Source organism: Notamacropus eugenii, chromosome 5, assembly GCF_028372415.1.
Source record: "Notamacropus eugenii isolate mMacEug1 chromosome 5, mMacEug1.pri_v2, whole genome shotgun sequence".
In the NCBI taxonomy this organism is placed as follows: domain Eukaryota; kingdom Metazoa; phylum Chordata; class Mammalia; order Diprotodontia; family Macropodidae; genus Notamacropus; species Notamacropus eugenii.
Genome location: NC_092876.1, coordinates 43,957,906 through 43,972,304, shown reverse-complemented (window position 1 = coordinate 43,972,304; position 14,399 = coordinate 43,957,906). Strand labels below are relative to the sequence as shown.

General features: G+C 41.7%; 1 protein-coding gene across 11 annotated transcripts in view; it reads left to right on the top strand.

The window, feature by feature from the left end:
• NPHP4 (nephrocystin 4) overlaps window positions 1–14,399 on the top strand; it is a 169,312-nt gene that overhangs the window by 69,431 nt on the left and 85,482 nt on the right. For all 11 annotated transcript variants that reach the window (XR_011966968.1, XM_072608685.1, XM_072608677.1 and 8 more), the window contains one exon: window positions 12,840–13,025. Coding sequence is in view for 10 of the 11 variants with exons in the window: in XM_072608685.1 (XP_072464786.1) it covers window positions 12,840–13,025 (186 nt within the window). In the remaining variant the exon portion in view is untranslated. The remainder of the gene's footprint in view (window positions 1–12,839; window positions 13,026–14,399) is intronic.

Here is a 14,399-nt window from a genome sequence, read left to right as displayed (position 1 = left end):
TTGATGTCATGAATCTTTATTGTGTACAGCTTTTAGAAAAAGGATGTATAAAATTAACATGATAGTTTCAGTACTCTCTTGCTTGTCAGTGTCTACTTCTGAGTTTCCGTCCGTTTTCGTGGGTACATTTTAAAAAATGTTTCATTGTTGCTCTTTTCTCCCTTTCTCCACTCTATTGTTTCCCTTACCTCTCTTCTTTCCCCTTCCCCACAAAATAAAATCCATTCCTTGTGACAACTAGAGTCGAGCCAAACAAAGCTCAGCATTGTCTGGGGCATGTCCCCTAAATTTTGCATCTCTAGACCGTCACCTCAGTTGCCAAGAGGTGGGAAACAGGATTTGTGACTGGGAGCCATGACTAGTCATCGCATTGTTCATAGTTCTCAGGTCTTTCATGGTTGTTTCCCTTTCAAATGTTGGAGTCATTCTGTATTAGTCTCATGGTTCTGCCTATTACACTCTCCATCACTTCATCTAAGTCCTCCCAGGTTTCTCTGGATCTTCTCCCTTGTCATTTTTTATATTCCATTAATACCCTTTTGCATTCATGTGACAGAAGTTGTCTGGCCATTCGCCCATGATGAACAACTTTGTTTCCAGTTTTTTTATGTAACAAAAAATGCTGACATAAAATATTTTGTGCTTAAGAGTAGTTTTCCTCTTTCCTTGGTCTCTTTGGGGGATATTCCTGGTATCTCTGTGTCCAAGGGTCTGTACAATTGAGTGACTTTTTAGGTATTGATCTCTGGAATGGCGAGATCAGTGCACAGCTTCACCAGCAGTGCATTAGGATGCTTTGTCTTCCCAGAGCCCTTCCAACACTTGTCATCTTCCTTTTTTTGTCATCCTTGCCAATTTGATATGTGTGAGGTGGAAGCTCAGGGTTGTTTTAATCTGAATTTTTCATACTATTAGTGATTTGGAGCATTTTTCTATATGGTTGTTGATAGCTTGCTTTTTGAGTAATACTTATTCATATCCTTTGACAATTTATTGCCAGATGACTCTTGTTCTTATATATTTGAATCAATTTCTTTTACATCTTGGATATCTGAGAAACTTCCTGCAAATATTTTTTCATAGTTAACTATTTCCTTTATTTCCATTCTTATTCTCATTGATTTTGTGTAAAATCTTTTCAATTTTTATGTAATGACAATTTTATGTCATTTTATCCCTAGAGATCTCCTTTTATTTAGTCAAGAACTCTTCCTCTATCCATGATCATGAAAAGTATCTCCTTCCCTGCTTGATATCAACTTCTTTAGCTAGATCTTTTTTGGCATTTATTGTGGAATATGACATGAGGTGTTGGTCTCATTGAATTTCTGTCAGATCACTTTCCAGTTTCCCCATTGAATGGTGAATCTTTATGTGAATGGTGAATCAGTAGTTGGTTGGCTCTTTTTCCACTCCTCCATCATGCCTCCTTCTTGGGATTGGAAGTTTTAGTTTATGTAAATTAAAGTCTAGCTCTATTTTTTTGTTCGTCTAGGTTAGTAAGTAGAGGCTAGTAGAAGCAGTTTTGGTAGTTGGAAAGTACATTAAATTTGGAGTGAAAAGACCTTGGTTAGAGTGCAGTTCTGTTGCTTACTCAGATGTCTTAGCTCAGCCAAGTCAGTTAACATCTTTTGGGATCCATTTTCTCATCTATAAAGTGGGGATGTAATTTTTGACCTCCTTACTTCATAGACTTGTTGCAATGGTGAGTTGAAATGTTGGGTATATAACAATTTTTAAGCCAGAAAGTGCTATATAAATGTTAGGCATTTGCAATGGATCTAGGTAGAACTAAAAGACCTAGAAGAAGCTAGTTGGGGAGGAAATATGGCCTGATAAGTAGGGAACTGGATTTTAATCATCATGGTTGCTGTCATGCCTTTAACATCTATTAGCTATGTGGCCAAGAGCAAGTTACTTAGCCGAGCAAAGCCTTAGTTTTCTCATCTGTAAAATGAGGATAATAATATCTGTAATACCCGCCTTACAGGATTGTTGTAAGGCTCAAATGGGAGAATGGATATTAAACTCCCTTATGGACCTTAAGGTGCCATCTGTGTCTGCCATCTCCATCATCACCTTCATTTATTATTCTCACTGTTATTCCTATTTCTGGTTCATAGAAGCATTTATAAACAAATCTGGCTATGGAGGAACTCAGGACAGTTGTGTCCCCTAAGAATTACTGGCAGAGTAATGTGCATCTTCAGTCAAAATTCCTGTGATTTTCTGGGTCCTTTCCAGTGCCTTGTTCTTGCATCCCATTCATTGCTACTGTGGTCGTTATTTTTTACCAGTAGAATAAGTAGCCATGATAGCTGCCAGCACTTCACTTTGCTCCTTTAAATAGCTAGATAGCTATTCTAGAATGCTTTCCTTTTCTATAGTGTAGTATTCACTAGTAGAATAGGGTCTTTGGCCCTCTTTTGCAGGAGTGGTGATGTTCTGTCCTTCTAGTCCTGGCTTGCCTTCCTTGAGATCAAGAGAATCCAGAGGAGCAGTGACCAGCAGTGGTTAGAGGAGCATTCTGCAGTCTTGGAATAGAATGGAGCAGTTTGGGTTTTTGAGGGACCAAACATGTGACTGTGGCCCCACTAGCCAAATATCCAAACCAGTGGAGCCCACTTTTTAAAAAATCATTATTAAATGGTATGCGGTTTATTTTTTTCAAAATTGATTATTTATTTTTAACATGCTTTTCTTTTTAAATTTTAAGTTCCAAATTTTTTCCCTCTCACCCACTAAGAAGGCAAGCAATAGGGTAGCAGTTATACATGTGAAATCATGCAAAACTTATTTCCATATTAGCCATATTAAAAAGAAAAAGAAAAAGAAAAGAAAGTTGTACTTTGATTTGCACCAAGAGTTCATCAGTTTAGACTCTGGAGATGGAGTCCTTTGGAATTCTCTTGAGTCAGTGTATTGATCAGAGTAGCCACGACTTTCACAGTTGGTCATCTTTACAGTTTTGCTGTTCCTGTGCACAGTGATCTCCTGGTTCTTCTCACTTCACTTTGCCTTAGTTCATATAGGTCTTGCTGTTTGTCTGAAACTACCCTACTCAGCTTGTCATATAGCACAATAGTACTACATCGTTATCATGTGCCACAATTTAGCCATTTCCCAATTGAGGAGCAATCCCCTCCGTTTCCAATTTTTGGCCACCACAAAAAGAGCTGCTATAAATATTTTTGTACATGGGGGTCCTTTTTCTTTATCTGTGATCTCTGTGGGTTACAGGTCTGGTAGTGGTGTTGCTCAGTCAAAGTGTATGCTCAGTTTTATGGCCCTTTGGCCACAATTCCAAGTTGTTCTCCAGAATGGTTGGATCAGTTCACTGCTGTGCTAGTGGTTCATTAATATGCTATTTTAGCATTTGTCGTGTTGGATGTGTGTGAAGTGGTACCTCAGAGTAATCTTAATTTGTCTTTCTCTAATCAATAGTGATTTAGAGAATTTTTTCATATGATTATAGACAGCTTTATTTTCTTCTTCTGAAAACTGCTTGTTTATAGCCTTTGACCATTTATCAATTGAGGAATGGCTCTTTTTTGTATTAATTTGACTCAGTTCTATACCCAGCATATATTTGAGGAATGAGAGCTTTATCAGAGAAACTTGCTGTAAAACTTTTTGATATTACTTCATTGTCTATGGTACCTTTTAGCATAATGTAGTTTCCCTGATTATCTCTTAATTAGATCTATTTTTACTTTTGCATTATCTGAGATCATGATTGCTAGCCCTGTCTTTTTTACTTCAGCTGAAGCATATTAGATTCTGCTCCAACCCTTTAACTCTGTGTGTGTCTTTCTGTCCCAAGCATGTCTTTTTTAAACAACATATTGGTGGCTTCTGGTTTCCAATCCATTTTGCCCTCTGCTTCTGTTTTATGGGTCAGCTCATTCCATTCACATTCACAGTCACTTATGATTGCTGTGTATTTCCTTCCATCCCATTTCCTTCTGTTTCTTCTTCTCTCTCTCTTTTTATCCTTTTCTTCTTCAAAAGTATATTTTGATTCTGATCACTGCCTCCCTTCATCCACCCTTTCCTTTATCATCTCCCCTCCCTTTTATCCCTTTCCCCTTTTTTCTTATCCCTTTCCCTCCTATTTCCCTTTTGGGTAAGTAACATTTCTACATACAAATGAATGTGTATATATGTTCTCCTTTTGATCCAATTCCAACAAGAATGAGGTTCAAGCATTGCCTACTACTCCCACCCCACCCTCACTCATTTCCTCCTCCATTGTAAAAGTGCTTTCTCATGTGTCTCTTTTGTGAGAGAAAATTTCCCTCGTTCTATCTCTGCCTTCCCCCTTCTCTCAATGCATTCCTCTTTCTTACTCCTTCAGTTTTTTTTTCAGATCAGTCCAACATAATCAGTTCACATTGATGTCCTCTGTGTAGGTAAAATTTCTTTTAACTGCCATAATAATGACAAACTCTTAGGAATTACATAGAATCATCTTCCCATATGGAAATATAAACAGTTTAACTTTATTGAGTCTCTTATGATTGCTCTTTCATATTTACCTTTTTATGCTTCTCTTGAGTCTTGTGTTTGAATGTTAAATTTTCTATTCAGCTCTGCTCCTTTTATCAGGAATGTTTGAAAGTCTTCTCTTTATTATTAAATATTCATTTTTCTTCTCATGAAGGAGAAAGTTTTGCTTTATAGATTATTCTTGGTTGTCATCATAACACTTTTGCTTTCCAGAATATCATATTTCAAGCCCTTTGATTCTTTAATGTGGAAGCTGCTAACTCTTTTGCTGTCCTTTCTGTGGCTTTGTGATATTTGAATTGTTTCTTTCTAGCTACTTGAAGTATTTTCTCTTTGACCTGGGAGCTTTGGAATTTGGCTATGATATTCCTGGGAGTTTTTATTTTAGGATCTCTTTCAGGAGGTGATAAATAGATTCTTTCAATTTCTATTTTACCCTCTGGATCTAAAATATTAGAGCAGTTTTCCTTGATAATTTCTTGAAGTATGAGGTCTAACCTCATTCTTTCATCATGGCTTTCAGAGTAGACAAATAATTCTTAAATTATTTCTCCTCCATTTTCTAGATCAGTTGTTTTTCTGATGAGATAGTTAACATTTTATTATACTTTTTTCATTCTTTTGATTTTGTTTTATTGTTTCTTGATGTCTCATGGAGTCATTAGCCTCCATTTGCCCAATTCTAATTTTTAAGGAATTATTTTCTTCAGTGAAATTTTGCACTTTTTCCATTTGACCAATTCTGTTTTTTAAGGAGTTCTCATTGGTGGATTTTTGTGTCTCTTTTTACCATTTGATGAATTCTTTAACTGGTCTATTTTTTTTATCCCCTCCCCCCCCAAACCCAAGCATCCTAATTGCCCCTGTGACCAATCTGCTCTCTCTTCTATCCTCCCTCTCTGCCCTTGTCTCCGTCTTCTCTTTTGTCCTGTAGGGCCAGATAGCTTTCTTTACCCCTTAACCTGTATTTCTTATTTCCTAGTGGTAAGAACATTACAGTTGATCCTAACACTTTGAGTTCCAACTTCTTTACCTCCCTCCCTCTCCACCCCTTCCCTTTGAAAGACAAGCAATTCAATATAGGCCAAATCTGTGTAGTTTTGCAAATGATTTCCATACTAGTTGTGTTGTATAGGACTAGCTATATTTCCCTCCATCCTATCCTGTCCCCCATTACTTCTATTCTCTTATGATCCTTACCCTCCCCATGAGTGTCGACCTCGGATTGCATTCTCCTCCCCATGCCCTCCCCTCTATCCTCCCCCCCACCCTGCTTGTGCCCTTGTCCCCCACTCTCCTGTATTGTGAGATAGGTTTTCCTATCAAAATGAGTGTGCATTTTATTCTTTCCTTTAGTGGAATGTGATGAGAGTAGACCTCATGTTTTTCTCTTGCCTCCCCTCTTTATCCCTCCAGTAATAAGTCTTTTGCTTGCCTCTTTTATGAGAGATAATTTGCCCCATTCAATTTCTCCCTTTCTCCTCCCAATATTTCTCTCTCACTGCTTGATTTCATTTTTTTTTTTAAGATATGATCCCATCCTCTTCAATTCACTCTGTGCACTCTGTCTCTATGTATGTGTGCGTGTGTGCATGTGTGTGTGTGTGTACTCCCACCCATTCCATGTAGGAATGTAAACAGTTCAACTTTAGTAAGTCCCTTATGACTTCTCTTTGCTGTTCACCTTTTCATGGTTCTCTTCATTCTTGTGTTTGAAAGTCAAATTTTCTTTTCAGCTCTGGTCTTTTCATCAAGAAAATTTGAAAATCCTCTATTTCATTGAAAGACCATTTTTTCTCCTGAAGTATTATACTCAGTTTTGCTGGGTAGGTGATTCTTGGTTTTAGTCCTAGTTCCTTTGACTTCTGGAATATCCTATTCCATGCCCTTCGATCCCTTAATGTAGAGGCTGCTAGATCTTGTGTTATCCTGATTGTATTTCCACAGTACTTGAATTGTTTCTTTCTAGCTGCTTGCAGTATTTTCTCCTTGACCTGGGAACTCTGGAATTTGGCCACAATGTTCCTAGGAGTTTCTCTTTTTGGATCTCTTTCATGCGGTGTTCTGTGGATTCCTTGAATATTTATTTTGCCCTCTGGTTCTAGAATCTCAGGGCAGTTTTCCTTGATAATTTCATGGAAGATGATGTCTAGGCTCTTCTTTTGATCATGGTTTTCAGGTAGTCCCAGAATTTTTACATTGTCTCTCCTGAATCTATTTTCCAGGTCAGTTGTTTTTCCAATAAGATATTTCACATTATCTTCCATTTTTCCAATCTTCTCGCTATGTTCTGTGATATCTGTCTTTCTCATAAAGTCCTTAGCGTCCATCTGTGCCATTCTAGTTTTGAAAGAACTATTTTCTTCAGTGAGCTTTTGAATCTCCTTTTCCATTTGGCTAATTCTGCTTTTGAAAGCATTCTTCTCCTCATTGGCTTTTTGAACCTCTTTTGCCAATTGAGTTAGGCTAGTTTTCAAGGTGTTAATTTCTTCAACATTTTTTTGGTTCTCCTTTAGCAGGGAGCTGATCTGCTTTTCATGCTTCTCTTTCATCCCTCTCATTTCTCTTCCCAGTTTTTCCTCCACCTCTCTAACTTGATTTTCAAAATTCTTTTTGAGCTCTTCCATGGCCTGAGCCCATTGGGTGGGCTGGGACACAGAATCCTTGATTTCTGTGTCTTTGCCTGATGGTAAGCATTGTTCTTCCTCATCAGAAAGGAAGGGAGGAAATGTCTGTTCTCCAAGAAAGTAGCCTTCAATAGTTTTATTTCTTTTCCCTTTCCTGGGCATTCTCCCCAGCCAGTGGCTTGACCTCTGAATATTCTCCTCACACCCACCTCGCCTCCTGGTCCTCCCAGCCAGCGTTTGGGGACTGAGATTCAAATGCTGCTTCTCACCTCAGGGCTTTTGGCGGGGGCAGGGCTGCTATTTAGTGTGAGAATTAAGTTCAGGTGGTCAGGTCGGGGCAGGGCTGCCTCTCAGGCTCAGTTCCCTCAGGGGGTTTATGTACAGACCTTCCACAATGGATCCAGGCTCCCGCCCGCTTGGGGAGCCCCTGTCTGCTGCCGCCTCTCAGCTTCTGTCTCCCAGGGGGGCCCAAGCCATGGGGGCACCCCACTCCCTTCTCGACCTGCCAAAGAGACTCTCTCACCGACCCCCGTCACCTGTGGGTGGAGGGGCTTGTGCCGCTGCTGGAGATCCCGTCCCTGAAGCCTGCTCGGATCTGTACCTCTCGGAGCCGCGGCCGCCGCAGGTCTGGGCTGGGCTCCGCGTCTGCAGCGCGACGGACCTTTTGCGAGAGGTTTGCAGGTCCCTCTGTGGGTGGAGGGACCCGCGTGGCCGCTGGAGACCCCGTCCCCGTAGCCCGCTCGGATCTTTTCCTCACGGTGTCACGGCTGCTGCAGGGCTGCACTCAGCTCCCAGTCCCGGCGCCCAGTCCGCAGCGCGAAGGACCCCCCGCGAGAGGTTTGCAGGTCTCTCCGGAACAGAAATGTCCCTCGCTCCAATATTCCGTGGCCTCTGGGTGCAGAATTCACTGTGAGTTGGTCCCCTCTAGCCGTTCTGTGGGTTGTGGGTTCGGAGCTATGTGTATGTGTGTCTTTCTACTCCGCCATCTTGGCTCCGCCCGCTAACTGGTCTATTTTTTAAAGTGCTAATTTGTTCAGTACTTTTTTTGTGCCTCTTCATAATATTCCTAATTTTTCTTTTCATGATTTTCTTGCATCGCTTATATTTCTTTTCCCAATTTTTTCCTCTACCATTCTTATCTCTTTCTTTGACTCTTTCAGAAATTTTTGTTTCTGTCTTTTTTTCTTTTTGTAGCCAATTTTACATTGTTGTCTTCTTCTGAGTTTATGTCTTGGTCTTCCTTGCTACCATAATAGCTTTTATACTCAAAATTCTGTTTTTGTTATTTGCTCATTTTCCCAGCCTGTTTTTTGACTTTGAACTTTATGTTAAAATTGGGCTCTGCTCACCTGGGGGTGGGAGGCACTGTCCCAAGCTTTAGGCTTTTCCGCACTGCTGTTTTCAGAGCTCATTCGGGTGGTCTGCAAAGTTTTGGTGCCTTCAAAGTGAATGTGATCTGGGAAGAGGTGTGGTCACCGCTCTCCTGGTCTAGGCTCTGCTTTTTCCTTAGGAAGGGCTCTTGGTCCCCTGCAGCCACAAATCCTAGGACTTCTCTTTGCTTTGGGCTCCACTGCCATCATTCTCCTCTACCCTTAAACTGCAACCCAAAACTGCGTATGGGCAGTGGATTTGCCATTTAGCACCAGCTGTACCCAGCGCTAGCACAAGGTCCCATGTCATCTTAGTTGTCCAACTCCTTTGCTGTCTCTGGGATGAGAGCTCCCAAAGATACTGCTGCTACCATGGCCATTGTTCCTACAACCACGTGTTTGGGCTGTGGACAGGCCTCTACCCTGCTGCCACAGACTTCTCTTGCTGACCTCTTAAATTTTCTTAGGCCAGAAAAATGTCTCACTACAACCTTTTGTTGGCTCTGTTGCTCCAAAATTTGATTTGATGTGTTATTTTACAATTGTTTGGAAGGGAATGTTGGGAAAGTTCAGCTGTGTGGCTGCTCCTAATCTACTACCTTGGTTCCATGGAACCTATTGCTTTTGACTGTGCCTTTGCACAAGGAGCTTCTCCCATGTGGAATACTGACTGTGGCTCTTTCAGATCCTTGTTTTCCTTCAGAGAAAGCTTTAGTGCTACCTCCTGAGGGGTGAATAGGTTTATATTCCATTCCTTTGTATTGAATTCCTTGTGCATCTCTTGTATTCCTCCCCCCACCTCCAACCCCAATAGCGCATAAGCTTTTGGAGGGCAGGGGCTGTTTTATTTTGGTCTCTGTAGTCCTGAGGCCAAGCAGAGTCCCTAGTACATGGTAAGGGCTTAATTACATTTATAGAATGAAGTGAATCTGTAGAAACAACAATAATGGAATATATTATTGACCTACATTGTTTTCTTCAAATTTGCAATGTTCTAGATTTAGAAGACAGCCTCAAAGACAGATGTGGTAATGGAAACCTCTTTGGATTGGTTTCCATTCAGGCACCCTTACCATTTGTCCAGCCTGCCTAAGTGTCCTCTTCCTATTCATAGGCACTGCTCCTTGTAACCACTTCGCCCCATGGAGCTCAGGTCTATGGCTTCTACATTCAAGTTTCAGCTCTTAGGGGTCTCCAGTGTGCGGCTATTAGCGTTTCACAGTGATTTAGTTTGGTTATTCAGGAATACTCTCTCAGAGGAAATGCCCCAGCCCTGGGTCTCTCAGTCAGACATCATGATTACTAAGTTCTGGTTGGGCTTCTAGGAGAAAATTAGCTTTCATGACCCATGCCAGTGTATCTTGAACTCACCAAAAGGAACCTATAACATCTCTAATCTCCATAGACCCTTCGTACAATGGTATACAATGGTAAATCACAAATCTGATTGCTGAGCTGAGTGAGGGATTTCAAGGAGTGAGGAGAACCTATGCTTGGTTTTAAGCTGATGTCTCTGTTATAAATGAATTAATGTGGTAGCTTGAAAACACTTTCAGATTTAAGCCCTTCAGCCATATTCTTCAAGATTTACCTCTCTTCTTAATGTGGTATTTGTTTTATCTTCTGTGCTTGCTTTTTCTGTGTTGTGTGTGCTATCCTTTGGTCAGCTGGCCTGTGATAGGGAATGCAAACAGGAGAGGATAAAGAGGATTTGTTCTTCAAGATCGTATATTAAAGCCTGGTTTGTATTCATGCAGAGCTGTAACTAGGGCAGAAAGGTGGGGGCTTTGTCCAAGGACATCAAAATTTAGAGTGTTGGTGTCATGTGCTGTGGCACTTGTAATCAGGCAGTGTAGAAAAAGAGCACCTTGTTAGCAAGAATTGTTTAAGAGAAAAAAACTAGATGGAGCTTCCTCTGTGATGTACCACTGCCACGCCCCCCCCACCCTTTCCCCCCTTTGACTCCCAACACCTGTAACCAGGTGAGCTTCTCTTAGCTGAGTACATCCTGCTCCCTACTCCCTTCTCCTGTTGTCATGGCATCCATTTGGGGCCACTGTCCCCTCCCCTGCCCCACTCCCCACTCTTTGACTGAATTGGAGGGCAAAGTTCATGTTTGCTCCAGGTGCCTTTTGGACTTTTCCCTTTGGGCACAAAAGTCTCTTGAAAGACAGGATCACATATCTAGGGCTGAAAGAGACCTCACAGGCCATTCAGTCCAACCCAAATCATCTTCAGTCATCCTGACCTAGGTCTTGCCACTGGACTCCCATGACTCTGGAGTACAGAGTGAGGCTGATGACTTTGCACAACTCTGCCTCACATACATCCAATTCACTTGCAAGTCAAGACATCGCCCTCCTGATATCATGGGCCTTCTTTGAGACCAAAGGATGAACAACAACAATCCAACCCTCTTCCTTTATAAATGAGCAACCTGAGGTACTTAAGTGACTTTGCCAAGGTCTCACAGGGAGTACGCAGCAGAGCCAGGATTTGAACCCAGAGCCATAGTTCCATACTAGTTATGACCCCCAGTCCATGTGATTATAAAGCTGTCCTTGGCTTACTCTTTCATGGAGAAAAGTATGACTCCATGGCCTGGACTTGCCATCCCCCACACTCCTGATTCCTTCTGCTTCATGCCCCAAAGTTCCCTTAGTGATCGATGCCTCTTCCTTACTGAAAGAAATGTTGTTGGAGAAATGTCAAGATTTTTCCTTCAGTGGAAAACCACCAGCATCGTACTTACTATGTCTCAAAAAGCAGCCGTCCTGGCACTCTAGTAAATCCTGTATACTTCCTCCCTTTCCCAATTCAGTCCAGTGTCTCTAGGCAACCAAATAGGCTCCTCTAAGCTTTGGAAGCCCTTCACAGCCTGGCCTCAGCCCCTCTTTCCAGGCTCACTGGACTTTATTTGACCTTCCTTTGCACTGGTTATAACCGTTACACCTGGGTGACCCTCCCCTTCATCTCCGCCTCACAGAATCAATCACCATCTTCTTCATGAAACCTTCCCTGATCTCTCCAAATGTTAGTGCCCACCCTCCAAACTGCTTTACATTTAACATCTTTGTACATATTGCTGGTTGTTCAGTCATTTTAGTCATGTGCAACTCTCCATAACCCCTTTTGGGGTTTTCTTAGCAAAGATACTGGAGTGATTTGCCATTTCCTTCTCCAGCTCATTGTACAGATGAGAAAACTGAGGCAAACAGAGTGAAATGACTTGCCCAGGGTCACACAGTTAGTAAGGGTCTGAGGCCATATTTGAATTGAGGTCCTCTTGGCTCCAGTCCCAGGACTCTGCACTATGGCACCCCCTAGCTGCCCTGTGTATTGGTATTCATTTTATGTATACTAACATAGGAACTTGCCTTCCCTATTAGAATGTAAACTCCTTGGGATTAGTGGTTATTTCATTTGTTGTATTTGTATCTCCATCAGCCAGGACCGTGTTTGGAATATAGTAAGTGAATACTGGGAGGTGGAAGGTGGAATAGATTGGGATTAGGGGATGGATCCAGTTTGGTGGAAACATAAAATACATGAAGTATGAATAGTATGAAATAGTATGAAATGAGGAAAAGCATGTGTGATGACTAAGTTGAAAAGCATATTAAGCACTAGGCTAGGAGTTTGTATTTTATGCTAGAGGCAATGAAATGAGGAAACCCCAGAAGATTTTTGACTAGGAGAGCAGACCTGTTCCTTTACAAGATTATTTTGGTATACATGTGGAGAGTCAGTCAGAGAGGACACTGAGGAGGATCAGGGAGACCAATTAGAAGGAACGCTGAAATCCAGGCAAGAGCTGATGAGAAGCTGTTCTAGGGAGGATAAATGTTATGGTGGTAGAATTGATAAAGTCTGGTGCCTGATTGAATATTGCTTGGGGGGGACAGTGTAGGAAGAGGTGATGAAGGAGAGGAAAGAGTTAAGGGTGATTGCAAGGTTACTATTCTGGCTACCCAGAAGTGGGGTGCCCTCCTCAGTGGAAGTCTTGTCAATGTGTGTATATTACATCTGCTGGTCCAGACCTGCCTGTGCCTTCTTCCACTGGGGTGATGCTCATCTATGACCTCCCACAAGGCTTCGACACATATCTGCCCAATGTTTTGGAGTCCTTCTTCCAGGTCTTTGAACATTCTGTGGTTACCAGGGATGGATGGATGCTGGGTATGAGCAGGCTGTAACATTTCATCCACAACAGCTTGTGCAAGAAGTGACTTTTGAGGTATTCTCTAGAAAACATCGGCCTGGACAAGGAGCTGGGTCAGCCAGGTAGTGAGATGGAGGGCTAACTGATAGCATTCTTCTGTTTCCTTGCCAGGGGGGCTCTGTTACATCTTTGTCTAACATGGCCTACATGCACGTGGTTCGATGGGCAGTTTGGAACCCCCTGACAGAAGGCTTTTCTAAGAAGGTGGTGACTTTACCCCTTCGAGGAGGAACTCAGCTCAACCCTGCCCACTGTTTGGTGTACAAGATTCCTTCCACCAACATGAGCTCTGAGGAGGTAAGTCTGCTCACTTGTCTTCTCTTTGCAGTGAGTGGCCTATCCTGTATTGTTCCATCTGGTGCCCTGCTAACACATACATAGTGACTGAAAATAACCCTGCTGGTCGTGCTGAGCCTATTTTCAGCCATGCTTCATATGCAGAATTTTTCCATGACAAGGATTTATATATTTTTTAAATTACAAAGTGATATTCATTTTGCAATAAATGTTTGCTGAGTAGTTGAATTAAATCCAGCCCTTTACTCACTGAAGTTAATTAATTTAATGACATAATGCCTCTTGTCATTCCTATTTATATTAGTCTCTTGAGGGAACTCTCAGTGCCCTCAATTCTTGAATGAATGCATTCTGTAAAGGAACCAACATGTTCAATTAAAAAAAAGATTTCTTAAAGCATTTAATTCATGAGGAAAAGTTGAATGTATGTTTGGTGTTTTTTTGGAAGCAGTGTGGTGTTCAGGGAACAACCTGGTTGTGTAGAGTAAGAGTCTGAGCTAGAAGGGATTGTGGTGGTCATCTGATCATCAGTGTTGAGGGGTGTAGGTTTAGAGAGAGACAGAGGTGGCCTCAGAAGCCCTCTGGTCTGATTTTTCTAGTTTTATAGATAAGAAAGAAGGGACACTTACCCCAGACCATAGAGGAAGCAACTGACAGCTGGCAGCCTTTCTGTCACATCATGCTGCCTCTCAGGAATCACCTGACCTTTGTTTTAGTTCAAGATCTGCCACTCATTCCCTGTGACCTGGTGTAGTCATTTCATCTTTCTAGGCCTCACTTGTCATAACTGTAAAATTTCTGCATTTTGATAATGTGATTCTTTCTTTTAATTGTTAGGTATTTCCATTGAGACTCTTAAAAGTGTTCAGGCTCTTTCCAGAGTCCTCATATGGACCTTTTACAAAGCATTACTATTTACCATTTTTCTAAGATAGGAAAAAAGTTTTCCTTGTTGACTGACTGTTATATTAGTGGGTCATCTAGATTTGGACTGCAGAGACAATGTCATTTTTGGAGACAAAGACCATTCTTGATGGGCTGAGGTTATAGCACTGGGAGACTAGCCAGTGTCATCCATCAGTTTCATCACAGACCTTTCCTTCCGCATGGAACCGAATTTGGCTGCATCCCCACAAGGCCTTATTTGTCTTCTTTCTATAGGAGATTGCTATCAGAAACGCCCAGCCTTGAGACCAAGGTTATACAAGAGGTTGTTGAGGAGGCCGTCCTTTATTCTACTCAGTTTTAAGCCTCCCACAATGCTGTTTTTCACTTCTCACCTTCTAGATGTGTCATGGGAGCTGGGGAAGAGGGACATTGAAGGTTCTGACATCTTTAAACAGCCATGGACATTGCAGTTAGAATTTCTAAGAT